The sequence below is a fragment of the Rana temporaria genome, chromosome 1, assembly GCF_905171775.1.
Source record: "Rana temporaria chromosome 1, aRanTem1.1, whole genome shotgun sequence".
NCBI classification, from domain to species: Eukaryota; Metazoa; Chordata; class Amphibia; order Anura; family Ranidae; genus Rana; species Rana temporaria.
The window spans coordinates 379387807-379408070 of NC_053489.1; the positions used below are offsets into that span (position 1 = coordinate 379387807).

The 20264-nt window shown below is 45.4% G+C and overlaps 1 protein-coding gene across 1 annotated transcript in view; it reads left to right on the plus strand.

Moving 5' to 3' along the window:
- LOC120929153 (chromatin assembly factor 1 subunit A-B-like) overlaps positions 1-20264 on the plus strand; it is a 188233-nt gene that overhangs the window by 71253 nt on the left and 96716 nt on the right. Inside the window, exon 4 of the mRNA XM_040340407.1 lies at positions 7433-7685. Within this exon, the coding sequence (XP_040196341.1) occupies positions 7433-7685 (253 nt within the window). The remainder of the gene's footprint in view (positions 1-7432; positions 7686-20264) is intronic.

The following is a 20264-nucleotide window of genomic DNA, read 5'->3' on the forward strand; positions in this document are numbered from 1 at the left end:
CAGTGGCTTAAGGAAGGGGCGGCCCTTCCTTGTGTGTTCCAGACAGCTCATTCATCACTTTGGAACTGGGGAGGAAAGACCAGAGCGGCAGCACGGGGCGCCGAGGACACAGTGGCCAGAAAGAATATTACAGTCTTCAGAAGACTGTTTTCAAGCCTAGGAATAGGCTGTTTCTTTTCCATCTCATAGTTTTTCTTGCAATACTACTCAGGGGGACAGAATGTTTTTTCTTTCCTAGATTTGAAAAAAAAAAGAAAGAAAGATTTTTTTTTTTTTTGAAAAAAAAAAAGTGTCATCTAGGGGAGAGGAAGCATTTTTTATCCCCCAAACAGGTGTTTGGGCATTTAACTATTTATAGTCCCAGGTACCAATAAGCTAGCAGGTGTACCTCGGTATTGTACCATGGCATCCGGGTCAGAGGGTACAAGAGGTGGGGATTCCCCCAGAGAGTCTGAGGTCTCGGACAAAGCTATGCCGCTGCTTTCCCCACAGGGAGCCTTGGGGCCATCAGGATCTGGGGCTGGAGCTGACGCGGGTCAGTCCAACCCTAAGATGGTCACGGAGGAGGTATTACTCACCTCTTTAAAAGAGATGCAGAAAAGCATGGGTAAAATGATAGCCGCAGCTATGCGGGGCAGTAAGCGGAATAGATCTCCGTCGCCCGAGCGCGGACCCTCAGAAGAGGAGGTCCTTTCCTCAGGGGAATTGGGCGACCTCTTGGACAAGGACCAAGCAGGTTCAGGGATCGAAGATCCGGATACAGAGGAGTCTGGGGCAGTCTCCCTGAGGGAGAGCTGGTGGATTCAAGGATTATCGGACTTGGTCCATAAGGCATTCAACTTACCAGTACCAGATCTCCAGGTATCGACGGTTTCAGCTTTGGGCTCACTGAGGGCGCCTCAAAGCAATGGTGTGTTTCCGATCCATCCTCTATTAGAGGGAGTTTTGTTCCAAGATTGGAACAAGCCAGATAAGATCTTCTTACCACCTAAAAGATTCTCTGTCCTATATCCTATGGAAGATAAATTTTCCAAAAGATGGGCTACTCCTGCAGTGGACGCAGCCATCTCATGTGTTAACAAATCGTTAACATGCCCTGTAGAAAACATACAGGTATTCAAGGATCCAGTTGATAAGCGCTTGGAAGCACTACTTAAGAACTCCTTCACTACTGCAGGGGCAGTAGTACAGCCAGCTGTGGCTGCAATTGGGGTCGCTCAAGCATTATCGGATCAATTTAAGCAGATGCTTAAACTTATTCCTGCCCAGCAGGCAGAAGAATTTTCGGATGTCCCTAAGGCCATATGTTTTACGGTAGACGCAATCAAGGATTCTATCCAGCAAGCGTCACGTTTATCGTTATCCCTTATCCATATGAGAAGACTCTTATGGTTAAAAAGCTGGGAGGCTGAGCCCCCATGCAAGAAGCTCCTGGTAGGGTTCCCCTTCCATGGAGGACGACTCTTCGGAGAAGACCTAGATAAATACATTCAGACCATTTCAAACGGCAAGAGTACTCTCTTGCCAACTAAGAAGAAGGTTCAGGGGCCTGCGTTTAAACGACAGTATTCCCCTGGGCAGGGGCCCTCTAATGCCAAGCAGTATCGACGGCCTCCTGCAAAAGCAAACTTCGGCTTCAACAGCAAATCACAAGGACAGGCTGTTAGAGGCAAAAGGCAGTGGTTTCGCAAACCAGCCCCCAAGCCAACCTTATGAAGGGGCGCCCCCACCCACGAGGGTGGGGGGAAGGCTGCGACTCTTTTCAGAGATTTGGGAAGCCAGCATTCCCGACGAGTGGGTACGGTCTTCCGTGGCCACAGGCTACAAATTAGATTTCCTAAGGTTTCCTCCTCCTCATTTCCAGGAGTCGAGGATTCCAAACGATCCGGAAAAGGGAGCCGCATTAAGATCGGCATTAGATCATCTACTTTCCCAGGAAGTAATAGTAGAGGTACCAGTCCTGGAACAGGGGCTGGGTTTCTACTCCAACCTATTTATCATCCCAAAGTCCAATGGAGATGTCAGGCCAATTTTGGACCTAAAGATGGTAAATGCATACCTAAGGGTCCGCTCATTTCGGATGGAATCCGTGCGGTCAGCAGCTGCCACACTCCAAAAGGACGACTTCATGGCGTCCATAGACATAAAGGATGCCTACCTTCATGTTCCAATTTATCAGCCACATCAAAGATACCTACGCTTTATGGTGGCTTCGCGTCATTTCCAATTCGTGGCGCTTCCCTTCGGGTTGGCTACGGCCCCCCGGGTGTTCACGAAGGTCCTAGCTCCAATCCTAGCCAAGCTAAGGATCCAAGGGGTCACGATCCTAGCATACCTGGACGACCTCCTAGTCATAGACCACTCGTCTCCCGGCTTGGAGCGAGCAGTGGCCCTCACGGTCCAATACCTCGAGAGGTTCGGCTGGGTCCTAAATCGAGAAAAGTCAGCTTTCCAGCCCACAAGGCAGTTGGAATATCTCGGCATGAGATTAGACACGGAACAACAAAGAGTGTTCCTACCTCGGAGGAAGGTAAAAGCCATCAAGGAATTAATCCTACTGGTTCTAAGCAAGAAAGAACCGACTATTCGCCTATGTATGAGGTTACTAGGCAAGATGGTGGCCACATTCGAGGCGGTACCATACGCCCAGAGCCACACTCGCATCCTACAGGCAGCCATCCTGTCAGCATGGAGCAGAAGGCCACAGGCCTTGGATATCCCGTTGCCGCTCTCATCAAGAGTCCGACAAAGTCTGTGTTGGTGGTTAGACCCTCAGAATCTACTGAAGGGGAAGTCTTTCAGCCCAGTGGCTTGGAAGATAGTGACCACAGACGCCAGCCTGACGGGCTGGGGAGCAATTTTGGACGGTTGCACTCGCCAAGGTACTTGGGCAAAGCCAGAGAAGCAGTTGCCCATCAACATCTTGGAGCTCAGAGCTGCTCGACTAGCCCTCAGGGCTTGGACGTCCAAATTGCAGGGGTTCCCGGTGAGAATTCAATCAGACAATGCCACGGCCGTGGCATACATAAATCACCAAGGGGGAACCAGGAGTCAAGCCGCTCAGAGAGAGGTGAGCTTGATTCTCCTATGGGCAGAGGCTCATGTGCCCTGCATATCGGCAATATTCATTCCAGGAGTGGACAACTTTCAGGCGGACTTCTTAAGCCGCCAGACTCTATGGCCGGGGGAATGGTCTCTGCATCCACAAGTCTTTCAAGCACTCTGCCAAAGATGGGGAGTGCCGGACGTGGATATCATGGCATCGAGACTCAACAAGAAGCTAGACAGGTTCATGTCCCGCTCAAGGGATCCGATGGCCTGCGGAACCGATGCGCTGGTTTGCCCTTGGCATCAGTTCAAACTTCTTTATGCGTTTCCCCCGCTCCAGTTACTACCCCGCCTGCTGCGCAGGATCCGGGTGGAGCACATACCAGTTATCCTGGTAGCTCCAGCATGGCCCAGAAGGGCATGGTACTCACTAATCCTAAGGATGGTAGTGGGAGACCCTTGGACTCTGCCTCTAAGGCCAGACCTGCTATCGCAAGGTCCGATCCTCCACCCTGCCTTACGGCATCTAAATTTGACGGCCTGGAAGCTGAATCCTTGATTCTCAGGGGTAGAGGTCTGTCTCAGAAAGTAATCTCTACCCTAATCAGAGCCAGGAAACCGGTCTCTAGGGTGATTTATCACAGGGTCTGGAAGGCCTATGTAGGCTGGTGTGAGTCCAAGCTATGGCTTCCTCGCAAGTTCACCATCGATAGAGTTTTAAGTTTTCTCCAGCTAGGAGTGGATAAGGGATTGGCATTAAGCACAATCAAAGGACAGATTTCTGCCCTGTCAGTGTGGTTTCAGCGGCCGCTGGCCACCCACTCGCTGGTTAAGACCTTCCTTCAAGGGGTCTTACGTATTAAACCTCCAGTTAAATCCCCGCTTTGTCCGTGGGATTTAAATCTTGTTCTGTCAAGTTTACAGAAACAACCGTTTGAGCCGTTGGCTGAAATTGCTTTGGTTCTACTGACAAGGAAATTAGTATTCTTGGTTGCCATAGTTTCCGCAAGAAGAGTTTCGGAGCTAGCGGCCTTATCCTGTAAGGAACCATATCTTATTTTTCATAAGGACAGGGTCGTTCTCCGCCCTCATCCTTCCTTCCTACCGAAGGTCATATCCAGTTTTCATTTGAACCAGGATTTGGTATTACCATCCTTCTTCCCTAAACCTACTTCCAGAAAGGAAGGGTTGCTGCATACCTTGGATATTGTCAGGGCCATGAAGGCCTATCTTAAAGCTACAAAGAAGATCCGGAAAACAGATGTGCTGTTCATTCTACCGGATGGGCCCAAGAAGGGGCAGGCAGCTGCAAAGTCCACCATTTCTAGGTGGATTAAGCAATTAATCACTCAGGCCTACGGCTTGAAGGGGTTGCCTCCTCCGTTATCATTAAAGGCTCATTCTACTAGAGCCATGGGCGCCTCCTGGGCAGCACACCACCAGATCTCTATGGCTCAAGTTTGCAAGGCGGCAACCTGGTCTTCTGTCCACACGTTTACAAAATTCTACAAGTTGGACGTAAGAAGGAATACTGATACTGCCTTCGGGCAGGCAGTGCTGCAGGCTGCAGTTTGAGACCCTCGGATTCCGGGGGCTCCTCTTTTTTGAGTTAAATTTAAAATTTAAGATTATTTTTCTCAACTAAGTTGGATTTATTATGATTTGAGTATATCTCTAAATTAAATCCTTTTGTCTTGGAGATGTTCTCCCTCCCCTCATTGTAAGCATTGCTTTGGGACATCCCATATAGTAATGAATGCCGCTCTGTGTCCCGTGATGTAACGATAAAGAAAAAGAGATTTTTAATACAGCTTACCTGTAAAATCTTTTTCTTGGAGTACATCACGGGACACAGAGCTCCCACCCCTCTTTTTTGAGGACCATTTTGGGAGGCATACTGCTTGCTACAAAACTGAGGTACTCCTCCTATGGGAGGGGGTTATATAGGGAGGGGCATTTCCTGTTTGAGATTACCAGTGTCAACACCTGAAGGTACTCCATATAACCCATATAGTAATGAATGCCGCTCTGTGTCCCGTGATGTACTCCAAGAAAAAGATTTTACAGGTAAGCTGTATTAAAAATCTCTTTTTTCTCATGTTCTCCTCCCGCTGTTTACTAGCTGTTTGTTAGCTCCACGCGCCAGAAGCTTTAGAAGGAATCTCCCATCTGGTCTGAGTCTGGGTCCTTTCACTGAGTCCTTAATCGGCTCCATCTGCTCGGGGATGGAGCCGGGGGAGCGAGAGTCTCAGCGCTCAGCTGCTGACCGGCGCCACCATAAAGAGGACCTGTCGCACACTATTCCTATTTCAAGGGATGTTTATATTCCTTATAATAGGAATAAAAGTGATAAAAACGTCCCTGTCCACAGTAGCTTGTGTGTAACACGCAAGTCCCGCCCACGTATGTAAACGCCGTTCAAACCACATATGTGAGGTATCGCCGCGTGCGTTAGAGCGTGTGCAACAATTCTAGCACTAGGCCTCCTCTGTAACATTAAACTGGTAACCTGTAAAAAATTTCAAAGCGTCACCTGTGGAGATTTTTAAGTAACAAAGTTTGGCGCTATTCCATGAATGTTGCGCAATTTTAAAGCGTGACATGTTGGGTATCTATTTACTCGGCGTAACATAATCTTTTATATTTTACACAAAAATTGGGCTAACTTTACAGTTTAATTTTTTAATTCATGAAAACATTTTTTTCACCCCAAAAAAAAGGAGTTTGGAAATTATTGCGCAAATACCATGCAAGATAAAAAGTTGCAATGACCGCCATTTTATTCCCTAGGGTGTCTGCTTAAAAAAATATATATATAAAGTGTGGGGGTTCTGAGTAGTTTTCTAGCAAAAGAATGATTTGCTAGCTGGGCAGCTGCAGCATTTGATCGGTGTGCTCGGCAGTGAGGCTGGTGCCGAGACCATCCCCATCCCGGGGCTAGAGGTGCAAATGTTCCTGAAATCCAACAAACAAGCTCAAACGCTTTCGCTAATAAAAAAAAAGTTTGTAACAAGGGCAGGCAACTCCAGAGGGTACAGGGATTCACGGAATATAGCCCTATAAGGGACAATCAATCATACGTGGAGCTGGTTAAGTTGCAGCAGGGGTCCAGGTGGCGCACTCATGGTGTGACTTTGTTATCCTAAGTATTTACTAATGGTAAGCTGCTGACCTTCCCCGAACTCCAAACAAAGTTTGACCTACCCGTCACCATGCATTATTATTACCTTCATCTCCAGCACACGGTTGCTGCGCAGGGAGAAACAGTGGAGTGGGCTCTGTCACTCGCTCCTGTGTTCCATGTGCTGCATACCAGTACTACAACTAAGGGGATTTATTTCCCAATGCTACCAAATGTTACTAGCGAGACACCTGCGGGCGTACCCTTGTAAGGCAGAGTCCTTGTGGGAGAGGGACCTTGGCCAACTTACGGGAGATCAGTGGGAGGAAGCCATGCAATCCATTACATCATGTTTTTTAAATGTGGCACAGAAAGTTTCCAAAATTGTATATTTTGTTGAGAGTACATTACATCCTGACAAAACTACATAAGATGGGTAGGCTGCCAGACCCTTTGTTTAATCGCTGTCTGAGTCACAACAGGGACCTCATTCATCTCTTGTGGCATTGTCAAAGCTTCACAGGTATTGGAGCGAGGTGGTGGGTACACTCAATGGAGTATTTAAAACAAAAGTCCCTATAGACCCTAAATGCTGTTTGCTGGGGGTCCTGGCAGATGTGATCCCTGAGGAATTGATCAGGGCTGCATTCTCTAGAGCACTGTTTCAGTCCAGAAAACTCATTGATGGGATGGAAATCGACCTTGCCACCTGCCACCGCCTCATGGATAACACATATGGGGAACACACTCATTATGGAAAAGTATGTCTACCAACACCAGGGGATGCCCAGGCAGGTTCGAACGTATATGGTCACGTTGGCTAGATGCACCTGGTTTAAGCCCTAGGGAGCTTGTGATGTCTAGAATTTTACATTGTCCATAGAACTGTCTTGCATATGTGTGGAGAATCTGGTGATGTCGTACTGGAATGTTAAACTTGTGTGTGTGCACATGTTATTTGCCGAAATTTTTTGCAAGTTCCCATACATCGCAAACTGTTGTGATCTTTGTAGTGTTCGATAAAAACCTTTTTGATAAAAAAAAAACTCAAAAATACTCTCTATTGCAGTGAAAAAAGCTGCACTGCTAAAGAAATCAGTCAGTGTATGAGCTCCTGATCTATCCCTTTAAAACATAAACGCAACAAGTGCAGGAACCTGTATCTGTGTGTGTGTGTGTGTGTGTGTGTGTGTGTGTGTATTCTATATAGAACATTTTTAAGACACAAATCACAAATCTTCTACTGTTACTTTTTACTTCTAGGAGTGTAAAAACCCTGAAAATCAGAAAGTACGTCAGAAACTCAAAGCAAAGGAATGGGATGAACTGCAAACAAAAGGGAGGAAAATTAATGTGATTAAGCCCATTTTGATTGGGTGTGTATGGTTGGGAGGTAGTACAGAAGAGATTCCTTTCCTCCAAAAATTTTCTGCTTGTGTGTTGGATATGGTCATCCCCATTGAGGAAGAGATGGTTCTAGAATGCAATTCCAGCCGAAGACTAGAAGACAGAGAAAGTAAGTCATTGTTATAACTTTAATAGGAAGAGTTTTGATAATGCATACTTAAAAAAAAAAAAAAGGTAAATCGGTCTTTTTGATGACTTCTGAACGTTCATGCAGTCGATCCTGAAGTAACGACACACATTCTATATACATATTTTTAAACAAGGCACTTTGCTATATGTCCACATCCCTTTACAATAATATATGTGTTGAACTGTTTTAGTTAGCCACAGATAAAAAACGAAACTGACAGGATACTGCAAAAACATAAAATGTCAATTTTGGGTTCACGTTGATGTAGTGATCCGAAGAAATCCATATGTAAACTTAACGCATTTCGAATGATCCTTACATGTACATGTAAATGAGATCAAGATGATTTCTAAATTGCTTGTTGTGAGGTACGGCGCTAAAATATAATAAGTCCCCATAGTAAAAGGGATTTGAATAAAGTGAATAAGGTTAATACTGTAATTTAACCACTTCCGTACCGGCCCATAGTCATATGGCGTCCACAGAGGGAATCTCCCATCCCGGGTGGACGTTATGATGTCCTGGGCTTTGTGAGGGGATATCTGAATGATGCCTGCAGCTAGAGGCATCATTCAGATATCATTGTTTGCTGGCGGCGATTCTGCGTACCATAACGATCATAGCGGCCGCTTGATCGTTCTTATAGACGGCGGGAGTGGACATCCCCCCCACCGCCATCTGGTGCTTCTCCGGGCTCTCCTGTGCCATCAGGGGCTCGGAGAAAGAATCGTCCAGCGCTGGATGGGAAGCATAGAGATGACTGGTGACCAGATGGTCACCAGTCATCTCTATGACCGTCGGAGGCCCGGGCGCGATGTGATGACATCACGCCCGGGTACCCGGAAGTAAACAAAGCCGCGGTTTAGTAAGCATGAGATTAGTGAATTTTTTTTTTCCTGATCTCATGCTTTCCAGCCTGGAGGAGAGATGCAGGGTCTTATTGACCCCGCATCTCTCCATAAAGAGGACCTGTCACACACTATTCCTATTGCAAGGGATGTTTACATTCCTTGTAATAGGAATAAAAGTGATTAAAAAAAAGTAAAATTAAATAATATATATATATTTTTTTTAAACGCCCCTGTCCCCAGTAGCTCATGCTCAGAAGCAAACGCACATGTAAGTCCCGCCCACGTATGTAAACGCCGTTCAAACCACATATGTGAGGTATCCCCACGTGCGCTAGAGCGTGTGCAACAATTCTAGCACTAGACCTCCTTTGTAACTCTAAACTGGTAACCTGTAAAAATTTTCAAAGCGTCGCCTGTGGAGATTTTTAAGTAACAAAGTTTGGCACCATTCCATGAGTGTGCGCAATTTTAAAGCGTATCTATTGACTCGGCATAACATCATCTTTCATATTATTTTACAAAAAAATTGGGCTAACTATAGTTTTATTTTTTAATTCATGAAACCATTTTTTTTCCACAAAAAAAAGCCGTTTGGATTATTATTGCGAAAATACCGTGCAAGATAAAAAGTTGCAATGACCGCCATTGTGTCTGCTAAAAAAAAATATATAACGTTTGGGGGTTCTGAGTAATTTTTTTTAGCAAGAATGATGATTTATACATGTAGGAGAGAGGCCTGGTATGGAGGTGGGTATAAAAGCCCTGTATTGAAGGGGTTAAACAAATAACACTTCAAAAAACAATTTAAAATTGGTGAATAGCAGTGTATGAAAACTTGATATAACAGTGTAAAACAGTAACCATCAGTGAAAAGGTTTTTTACATTTTTTTTTTTTTTTTTAGGATTGATATAAATGAATAAATACAAAATCCAAATGACCATAACACTAATCAAAAATAATATCAAAGTCCCAAAATCCAAAACCTATCACAAGTAAATAGGTTCAAAGTCCCAATTGTGAATAGCTGAAAAAATATTCATGAAATTAAACTGTGTATTAAAAATTAAAGATGTAATTCCATAGATATGCAGTTAAAAACAATTGTGATGCTAAAACCTTCATCCACTGAGGACACCCAGAAGTAAGTATGTAGTCTCCTTACCACAGATAGATGACCGCTATTACGGCGATCTCTCCAGGCACAGGGGTTTACGGTCTCCCAATAGACCTATGCTGGTGTCTGGATATCAGAGATTTGTGACCAATCCCTGCATCTCAAAAGGATATAAACAAAAGAAACTCCATAGTGTAATACTGTAATACAGGGTTTATTAAGCCCAAAAAAAAATGCATTTACAAAATTAAAGTTCGTAATGCATCTCCACAAGGCTTCCTGTGTTTGTTTTCTCCCTGTGACCATCGACAAGGCGTGACAACGTCAGAGTCACAGGCCGCATCCGACGCGTTTCATCACAAAGGACATCGTCTGGCATCTCCTAAATTGCTTATTTTAAAACCACACAAAGAAACAGCGTCGGCTGGAAACCGTAGTAAATTAAATATTTCCATCCCATATAGGACATGGAAGAAATGCCTGTGATGCTGCTGGACCTTATAATGACTTTGATGTGACATGATTGGTCTACTACTTTGACTTAAGAGATTTTTTTTCATAATGTATAGAACTTTTATATACACCTTGATTGTCCCTTTTAAGACCTGTTCATAGACTGATGATTCTTTGCACCCCCAGATCCTGCAACAAGTACTGTACAAGTGCTTATCCATGCTTTTTGACTTTTTGAAATTGTACAAGATAAGAAAAGGGTGGTCTTTCATGTCGATATGCCTCCTATAGGATGGAGATATTTCATTTGATATGGATTCAGCTGATAATGCTTTTGTGGTGATTTTTAAATAAGCTATTTATCTCGATTTCATTCATTCCTGAGGAAGATCATTCGAAACACATTGTTTTTATGTGGATTTCTTTGGATCAGTACAGGACACAGCCTTTTTTAAATCATTGCGACCTGATTATATGCAGCTACCTTCAGGAACTAACAAAATAGAAGGCTGCAGGGACATCCCCCTATTTAACACGTCCTGCTTCCAGCTAGCCTTAGTTTTTTTTGCTGTTGTGCTTAGGTGATGGACCTTTTCTCTGTTACTGTATTCTATGGAGGTGCGCTCTGGATGATTTATTTTCAAGATACACATTACTTGACTGCACCTTGGCTTCATGCAGCTTCTGGTTCTGTGAGCTCTTAGGTAGAGCCTTGTGGGACCACAACTGGACCCCCATGGTTGAAAGTATACATGGTAGGCCTGTAATGTTGCTTTAAACTGAATCCTCCTGTGGACGCTGCCCTCGGCACACAGTGCAATGTGTGGAGTTATACACAGACGAACAATAAAATGCACATTTTTTATTTTTTAACAGAACAAATGTTTATTGAGAGAACACAATACACTTGTAAATAATAGCATATGTAGAATACATTGAACTTGATTAGATATCATTACAACTTAGGTTAGCATTGGCAAAAGATAAGGTACACCACACAGGTGACAGAGTATTTGTAAACTTGTTCTGTGTCATGGTACTTAAACAAACATGCCTGTATGGCATATAACAGAATAGGGATAACTCAAACCACCCTATCATCCAATACTTCCTATAGGTAGAAAGGCAGGGGGAGTGAGAGCAAGGGGAGTGGCAACCCAGCAGGATCATGGTTGCACAGGAAACCGGGGAGAGGGGAGGGAGGAAAATGGGAAGGAACTGGAGACAACCACCCATAAGGCGCAACGGAACCCACAAGGGGCAGCCATAACCCTAGGGAGAGGGGGCCCAAATATGACAAAGTAGCGCAGGCTCCCAGATCAGCACATGAAGATCCAGTAATAATTTATACAGTAATTGTGTGTTCACGATGCCCAGATTTTATCACATGTTTGTGGACAGTTACGCCCCATATAAGTAAGCTTATATAAAGGTAGCACGTTTATCAGGGCCTTCCAAGCTGAAGGCATAGGGATCTTCAACCTGGCTAAAATAACCTTCCTAGCATAGGAAGACCATAAAATACAAACAGCTTTGTATGTTTAGTAGTAGCCAGATTATCAGTGATGCCCAGAAGGAATGCTAACAAATCCATGTCCAGCTGAAGCTCAGCCACCTTGTTAATGTCGGCTACCACTGCTCGCCAATAGGTCTGGAGGAGAGAGCATAACCATACCTTGTGAATAAAGGTCGCCGCCTGCACTTCGGACACGTGTCCTCCGTCCCTGGGTAGACAATGGACAGCCCGTGGGGAGTATAGTGCACCCAATGTAAGAACTTGAGTTGTACAAAGCGATCCTTCACAGATATCAGTGAGATGCATTGTCACAACCCCTCAGTCCAATCCTCCTTTGTCAAGGCAGGCACTTCCCGCTGTCACACATTAAACCCGCTGTCACACATTAAACAGTCTAAGCATTTTAGAGGTGTCTCTGTAGGTGAGTCTGAGATGAATGGAGGACAGTGTCTGATCCAGATAGTTACATAGTTAGTCAGGTTGAAAAAAGACACAAGTCCATCCAGTTCAACCACAAAAAATAAAAAAAAACAAAATAAAAAACACAGTAAAATCCTATACACCCAACTCCATACCCACAGTTGATCCAGAGGAAGGCAAAAAACCCCAGCAGAGCATGATCCAATTTGCTACAGCAGGGGAAAAAATTCCTTAGTTCGTTAGATCGTTAGTTGTGAGGAATGATTTGACCGAGTGGGCAGCAAGAACCACCCCATTAGAGAATTGTGCCCGGGCAGCATGTCTGAGCTGCAATTATCTGCAAGAACATCCATGGAGGAAATTTAAATTTGTTTCATCTCGACAAATGAGAGAAGACGTCCCTCAAGTAGAATATTGTGCAGCGCCCAAATCATGTCTAGCCCAGATCTGTGGATCCGGCACAGATCGGAAATACTGTAAAGTAGGGTTTCCCCACAACAGGGTATGCGGAGAGACAGTGCCAGGGTCTTGTAGATGCAAGGTAACTTGTTTCTAGACTGCATTCGTCGCCTTCATGGGGGTAATGACCTGGGGGCTATATCTCGGGCCTCTGTACTAAATTACTAAGTTCTAAATAAGGATCCTAGGAGCGCTGCTTTTTAAAATTTACTGCAGGATTGGATAGGTCTTGGGCAAACCACCTTCTTACAGTAACCAACACTGCCACCCAAAAATATTTCTTAAAGTTAGGCATAGATAGTCCACCCTCTGTCAAGGAAAGCTGCAGTGTAGTTTTAGCCACTCTAGGGGTCGAGCCTGCCCAAACAGTTGATGGCCTGATCGAATTTAATAAAAAAGGCTTTAGGGACGGAAGGCATAATGGAACTTCGAAATAACGTTTTTAATTCACTCCCCCTACTGAGACCAAACCGCACCGAAGAAATTGTTGTAAGATAGAATATAGATTATCTTCTAAGTAACGTTTTGGGTCTTTTTGTATATAAATTCCTAGGTATTAAAATCGTGACACCCATTTAATGGGGACCTGTAGATTAGCCGGGGGAGTCCTATCAGATAGGGAGAACCGGAGCAATTTTTCCCAGTTCACCCTGATGCCCAAGAAGGAGCCAGAGCGGTCAATGTTGGCTAAAGCCGCCAACTGTTAGGCACCTCGGAGATATTAGGAGCGCGTCGTCGGCATATAAAGGATACTTTTTCGATTAGTTGGGAAAAGGAAATACACTGGGCTTTATAAAATTCCACAGGAAAGCCATCATCCCCTGGGACCTTCACTGATTGTAGTAAACTGATAGCACCTTTGCGCTTCTTTACAGGACCATCGCATAACAAGGGTACTTCCATTGACACCGTTTTTTTTTATCTGCAAATTTGGCCACAGTAAGTGTAGAAAAACTGTCAGTTTCCCTTGTTTGCAGGGGAAGAAAAACAGCAGTGTCTGCATCCATGAAGGAAAAATTGGTCAATTAGGCTCAAATGGAGAAGCAAGGGTGGTCTCATTCAGTGTAGGAGTGGAGCAGCCATCCATGGCTGGCACAGTCATCCCACACAGAATTTTGTAGTCCACAGTGTCCATGGCTCTGTATAGAGGGTGCGAGTTGTGGGAGACTAACGGCAGGCAGTACCTGACCGGTTGTGCGGGCCACTCCAAGTTAGTAGGTGAGACAACAGTTTCCCCCACTGAGGGCAGACAGCAAATCAAGACAAGGGGGAATAACGTTATTGGGAAGAGGGAGATGTAGAACCAGCTACTGCATTGGCAAAACAGTCTCTCCATCCTGGAGGAGGGCGGGGGAACAGCATACTGTAGCGCACTCCCTTGACACGCAAGGCCTGCTTCACCGCATTAAAGGACTTACGAAGCTTTTGGGTGTCAATCGAGAATTCTGGTGGAAAAAACATCATGCGCGCAGCCTCGTGGCAGATGTCATTTATCTTCATCTCAGGATTAGGTCTCGGTCCCTAAAATTGAGCAAACGAAAGATGAAAGTACGAGGCGGAGCTCCTGGAGGGCCGCGGGCAGCTGGCATCCTGTGAGCCCGCTTCACAGTGAAGGAGGATGAGAAGGTTTGGGGGAAGAGCGTGCGGAGCAGCCGCTTTCCGTGTATGCAGATGGATCGGAGCCCTCAGGCAGACCAATTATCCAGAGGTTGTTCCTCCAGTTGAGGTTCTCCACGTCCTCTTCCCTGGGAGGCTGAGTGATCTCGGACAGTGTCCTCTGCATCTCCCACCCTCCGCTCAACTTCAGTGACACGTTGGCAGACCGTAAAAAATCGTGTCTGAGGCCAATGTCCTGCTGCACTGTATCGATCTTTGTAGTGAGGAAGGATAAAGTAGATTCGCAGCCCTCATGCAAGCTATCGCAGACTGACAAGTTGCTTTGCTCCGTGAGAGCAGGCTCAGGGTCCTCAGTCTGTCGCCATGCTGCCAAAAGCTGCCACGTGTGCAGAAGCGCCGCAAGAAGTATGAGTATTCCCGAGATTTCAATGCTCCAATTTCTTTTGGCTCAGTTTCATTATCCGCAGGGAGAGAATGGGAGGGGAAGTGGGCACTTCAGAATAGTTTCAGGATACGAAAATTGGATAAATTCCCTGCGTTGGTGGCAGAGCTCCTTAACTAGGCATCCATCACCATTGCCATCTTGGACACGCCCCCAAAATGCACATTACATGAAAGAAGTGTTAATTTATTTTTCCTACAGGATCCTGCAAAGCATTGCACCCATGATCGGTGGATCGCTGGTGCAATGTCAGGTTCTTGCAGACATGTCTTCTGACTTTTTGCCTGTACCTCCTGTATGGGCTTTCTGTTACAAAACTGGAGGATGTTTGAGTGCACTACAAGGGCAACTGGCAGTTTTCTCATTTGATTTATGTGAATGAATGGTGCAGCTGTGTGGGCTAATGCACGTCTCCAGATTTCCAGGATGAGCTTTGCAGAGAATTTTTTGGTTGAAATGTCCAGACAACAGAACCCCCTTGTAAGGATCGCTCTGAGCATCTACCATTTTGAGGGCCAATGCCTGTTTGGTTCCACGTTGGATAAGTTTATTATGTTAATTATAGGGGGTAAAGGTACGGTCACCCCCTTGGGGAAAAAAAAGTAGGTCTTCCACTCCTGAGGTTAGGATTAAGTGTTTCTTTCATCCATCTCAGCATCCAAATGTTAAGTCTAGAATGGCATGGCTGTCCAAACCAGCCACGGTCTCTTCACAGTGATAGGGTTCCCTTGCGGGGGTGCGGCACCTGACGGCCTAGTCCCAGAAAATCTTGGATGCCTGTGTCCAGAGTATTTCTAGGGGCCTATTCTTTTTCTCTATGCTTCATGTGCTCTAACATGTCTCCTCCGTGACACACAGATCTGCTTGCTGCTTTTTAACACCCCTTTTCATTACCCACTTGCCACCAGGAGAACCCTTTTAGGACTGTTCTTGAATCTTTTTGGTTCCCAAAACGAATGAGTGTTCAGCTCTGAATCCACTTTTTCACTACAGATTCAAAAGTTTTGTACAGGAAATGCCAGGTTGGTCATTGCCTCCCTCTTTCCTGAGGATTCTTTGCCCTTCGTACACATCAGGATGTCTGTGTAAATCTTTTGTTTCCGCCTCATGAACATTATTCACTTATTGCAGTGGGTAACCAACATTACAACAAGTCTTCCTTCCCTACTGTTCACCAAGGTTCTTGCCCCAGTTTTGACTCTCTCATTCCCTGGCAACTTATTTTGTGGGATACTTGGAAGATCTCGTGTTTTAAAGGACCAGTCCTACCTTTCAGCCAACATTTAACAGCAAAAGCTCTGCAGACCTTTGTTGGATCGTTAAAGCTAAACTCCAACTTCCTTTTCACTAGAACTGAATGGAATAAATCATACCCCTCTGTACCATGTTGCTCCGTTGTCTGCAGATGCATACCCAGCCTAAATGGCACAGTGAGAGCGACACGTGTTTGGGCATACCATGCGTTTTCTGCGCGAATTGCATGAGCAAGCAGGCATGCATGAGTGCCCTCTTAGTAGGCGACAGTGGGGCAAGAGGAGGATTGGGGCTGCTCTGTGCAAAACAGAGCAGGTAAGTATAACATGTTTTTGGTTAAAAAAAATACAAAAATTGCCTTAACCACTTTCATTTTCTGACTAAAGTTCAATTTCCTGCTTGCTCCCTATCAACGGCAGAGAGGCATGGAGTGTGGGCAGGGATAGCACAATTATATTCCTCTCCTTTTACCACCCACACAAAGGCCTAGAAACGCCCACAGTAAACCTTAGACCCTTTCACATCAAATTCCACAGCTGGTACAAGTGACTCCCATAGCCTTCCCTGAAACTAGAGGCTCAAAGGATCATGGGAGATGTAGTATCAGGACTAGGGGTGCAACGGATCGTCACCGATCCGTGATCCGAACGGGCCACCCCGTTCGGATCAGGACCACCACACGATCCGCGGAGCGCTCCGGAGCCTTGGCCGTAGGAAAGTCCCTGGCTTCGGCCTAGCTCCGGAGCGGCCGCCATCTTGCTCTACCCCAGTGGAGACTGTGTGCTTGCCAGTGACCCTTCACAGCATGGGACTGAATTCCCCTGGAGCAGCTGACAGAAGCGATGGACTCACCGTGATTACACAGTAAGTGTCTGGAAGGGGGAACTTTACTGTCTGGAAGGGGGAATGGCCAGCCTCTGCTCTACAGATAAGATAATGTTAGGTGAGGAATCGGGAACAAGTGCACTGTATAGAGAACTAATCCAGCAGTGTGTGTTCAGCTTGTTACTTCCTCTCACTCACTTTCTCCTCTCCCTAACCTGCCTGCTTGGAATTCCGTGCTGGAACAATCACACGGGGCTGTGAGGGGATCATGAGAGTCCTTAGGAGGGGTGGAGAGGGCTTAACCTGTCGGTGTGTGTTTGTACATCGCTACTGTCTGTGTGTGCTACACTGAGACACTTCCCCCCCCCCACTGTATACACAGCATGTCACAGTACACAGTCCCTTTGCTTCACACACTGTGTATGGCATTGTCCAGGTCCCTGTTTAACCACTTCACCCTCGGAAGATTTACCCCCCCTTCCTGACCAGAGCATTTTTTTTGCGATACGGTACTGCGTCGCTCATATATTTAGGCCAATATGTACTCTGATAAATGTTTTTTGGTAAAAAAAAAAAATCGTTTTTTATTTATTTTTTGTGAATAGCTGTGTTTAATGGCACCTTACATGCTTGCTAATGTGACAGAACATCTCTGATATTAATATTTAACTTAATGTGAAAATCAGAGGTGTTCTGTCACATTAGCAAGCATGTAAGGTTTGCTGCGGATTTTAAAATGTAACATGTAAACAGTCCGTCAGATTTACATATTCTGTATTTAAGCTCCGTTTTGTGTTGAAAACAACTGTGAAACCTAAAACTCTGTTGGGTGTAACAAGATTAGTATTTTTTTTTCATTTTTGCTGATCCGAAAAATGATCCGATCCGTGAGTTTTCTGATCCGTTGCACCCCTAATCAGGACTGGCAAGAAATGAAAAAAGGAGATATTGGGAAGAGTGACATCAGACACAAAAACATACTTTATACTAGGGCTGCAACTAACGATTATTTTCATAATCGATTAGTTGGCCGATTGTTTCGATTAATCGGATAATAGCCTTAAAAAAAATGGCATTTAAAAAAAAAATTGGGGCCAATTTGTTGTTGGGCAGATTACAAAACACAAATTGCCGCAAAAACACATTTACATTCTTTTCTGCAGCTTCTCCATTGAAGTAAATTTAACCAAAAAAAAACCAAAATGGCACCGTTTTGCGTTAATAAGTCCTTGCCCTTTCCAAATACACAGCAGCTGAAAAAAAAAAATCATGAATGTGAACGTGTCCCATCGGAAAACATAACTGAACTATAGTGTGTTTCTGCAAAAAACAGGCGTGAACCCAGGCCTGAGATATTTAGTAACATAATGGGGTTAAAAAAAATGGAGTTAGGCTTACCGGTAACTCTGTTTCTGGGAGTCTTCCAGGACAGCCTCTTGAGACCTTGGGTTCCTCCCTCCGGGACAGGAAACACGTACACCCTTTTCTTTAAAAGGTAGTCCTCCAGGTCTCCTCAGTTTGCCCGAGAAATACCAGAAGATCCTGAAAGACACAATCTACTAACACATCGTTGGATCATTACCACAATACCAGTTCCTAAATTGACACCGGGTGGGAAAAAACTCTGGCTGTCCTGGAAGACTCCTAGAAACAGAGTTACCGGTAAGCCTAACTCCGTTTTTTCTCTAGTCTTCTTCCAGGACAGCCTCTTGAGATGACAAGCAAGAAACGTACTCGTTTTAGGGTGGGACCACTGTCTGGAGGACCCTCCGTCCGAAGGCCTGATCTTTGTCTCACAGCAGGTCCAGCCGGTAATGCCTTGCAAAGGTTGAGTAAGATGTCCAGGCTGCCGCCTTACAGATCTCTTCCGGGGAAGCTCCGGCTCTCTCAGCCCAGGAAACTGCAACTGCCCGGGTAGAATGGGCTTTGACTATAGGTGGTTCCTTACCCCCTATCTGATAAGCCTCGATAATCAACATCCTAAGCCACCTGGCCATGGAAGATTTTGATGTCCCGTATCCTTTTACGGGCACCCGAAAAAATAACAAAAAGGGAATCACTAAGCCTGAATTCCTTTGTGACTTCTAAATAAAATAAAAGGTTTCTTTTAACATCCAATAAAAACAATAATTCCCCCTCATCATCATCTGAAGAGGAATAAAGGGTTGGCAGGATAATATCCTGAGTTCTATGAAAGGTAGATGCCACTTTAGGCAAGAAACTAGGATCCGTCCTAAGAATGATCCTGTCATCCAAAACTGTCATGAAGGGCTCTCTAATAGAAAGGGCATGTAGGTCACTAACTCTCCTGGCTGAGGATATAGCTACTAGAAACGCTGTTTTTAACGTGACATGCTTCAGAGAAGACTCCTCCAGTGGCTCAAACGGTTTGTTGGTAAGAGCTTTCAGTACCAGTGATAGATCCCAAGTGGGGAAGGCTCTGACCCTTACAGGCTTGGACCTTGTCAAGCTCTTGAAAAAAATTCTAACAAAACGATCTTGCTGAAGAGGAGTTTCCAAAAAAATACTTAAGGCAGCCGCCTGTACTTTAAGGGTGCTGAGACAACCCTAGCTCCACCCCCGCCTGCAGGAAATCCAGAACTGATGGAATGTTAGGTCGGACAAAACCCTGTTCTATCTTCCAGGAATTGAATCTCTTCCAGATCTTGGAGTAGATTGCCCTTGTTACCGGTTTACAGCATTTCAAGAGGGTTTCTACCACCATGTCTGAAAAACCATGGGCCTTCAATAGTTGCTCTTCAGAAACCAAGCGGCTAGATTCAGACTCTTTATCTGAGGATGAAGGACTGGACCTATGGATAACAGGTCCTCTCTTACCGGAAGTGTCCAAGGTGGATACAGGGCCAGTCTCTTCAGGCTGGCGAACCATGGCCGCTTGGGCCAAAAAGGCGAGACCAGAATTGGGTCCGTAGGTTCCATGAGAAATTTCCGAATCACCTTGGGAATTAACCTCACCGGGGGGAAGGCATAGGCCAGGCTGAAATGCCAAGGATGGGCGAAGGCATCTATTCCCATCGCTCTGTCCTGTGGGCGAATAGAGAAGAACACTGGAGTCTTCCTGTTCCCTTCTGCCACAAACAGGTCCACCTCTGGAAGTCCCCAGAGAGACACTATCTGTTTGAATACTTCCCTGTCACTCGTCTTGATTTATGGGTTGTCTGCTGAGAAAATCGGCCAGGGTATTTAGAGAACCCTTCAAGTGGACTGCCGAAAGGCACACTAGATTCTTCTCTGCCCAACTTAGAATTTGTGCAGCCGTGGCCTGAAGGGCTGGACTCCTTGTGCCCCCTTGCTTTTTTATGTAGGCGACCGTGGCAGCATTGTCTGTCCTCACTTGTAGGTGCTTTCCTACTAAACGGGACCTGAAGACCTGTATGGCCCTTAGAACGGCCAACAGCTCTTTTTGGTTTGATGACCTTAGGACTTCTGAGGATGACCATTGCCCCTGGGTCCAATCTTCTTCCAAGTGGGCTCCCCAACCCTTCCTGCTGGCATCGGTGGTCAGCACCAAGGCTGCTGGAGGGTCCCAGGAAAGACCTCTCTCTAAGTTTCTCCTGGACCGCCACCACCACAGATCTCTCTTG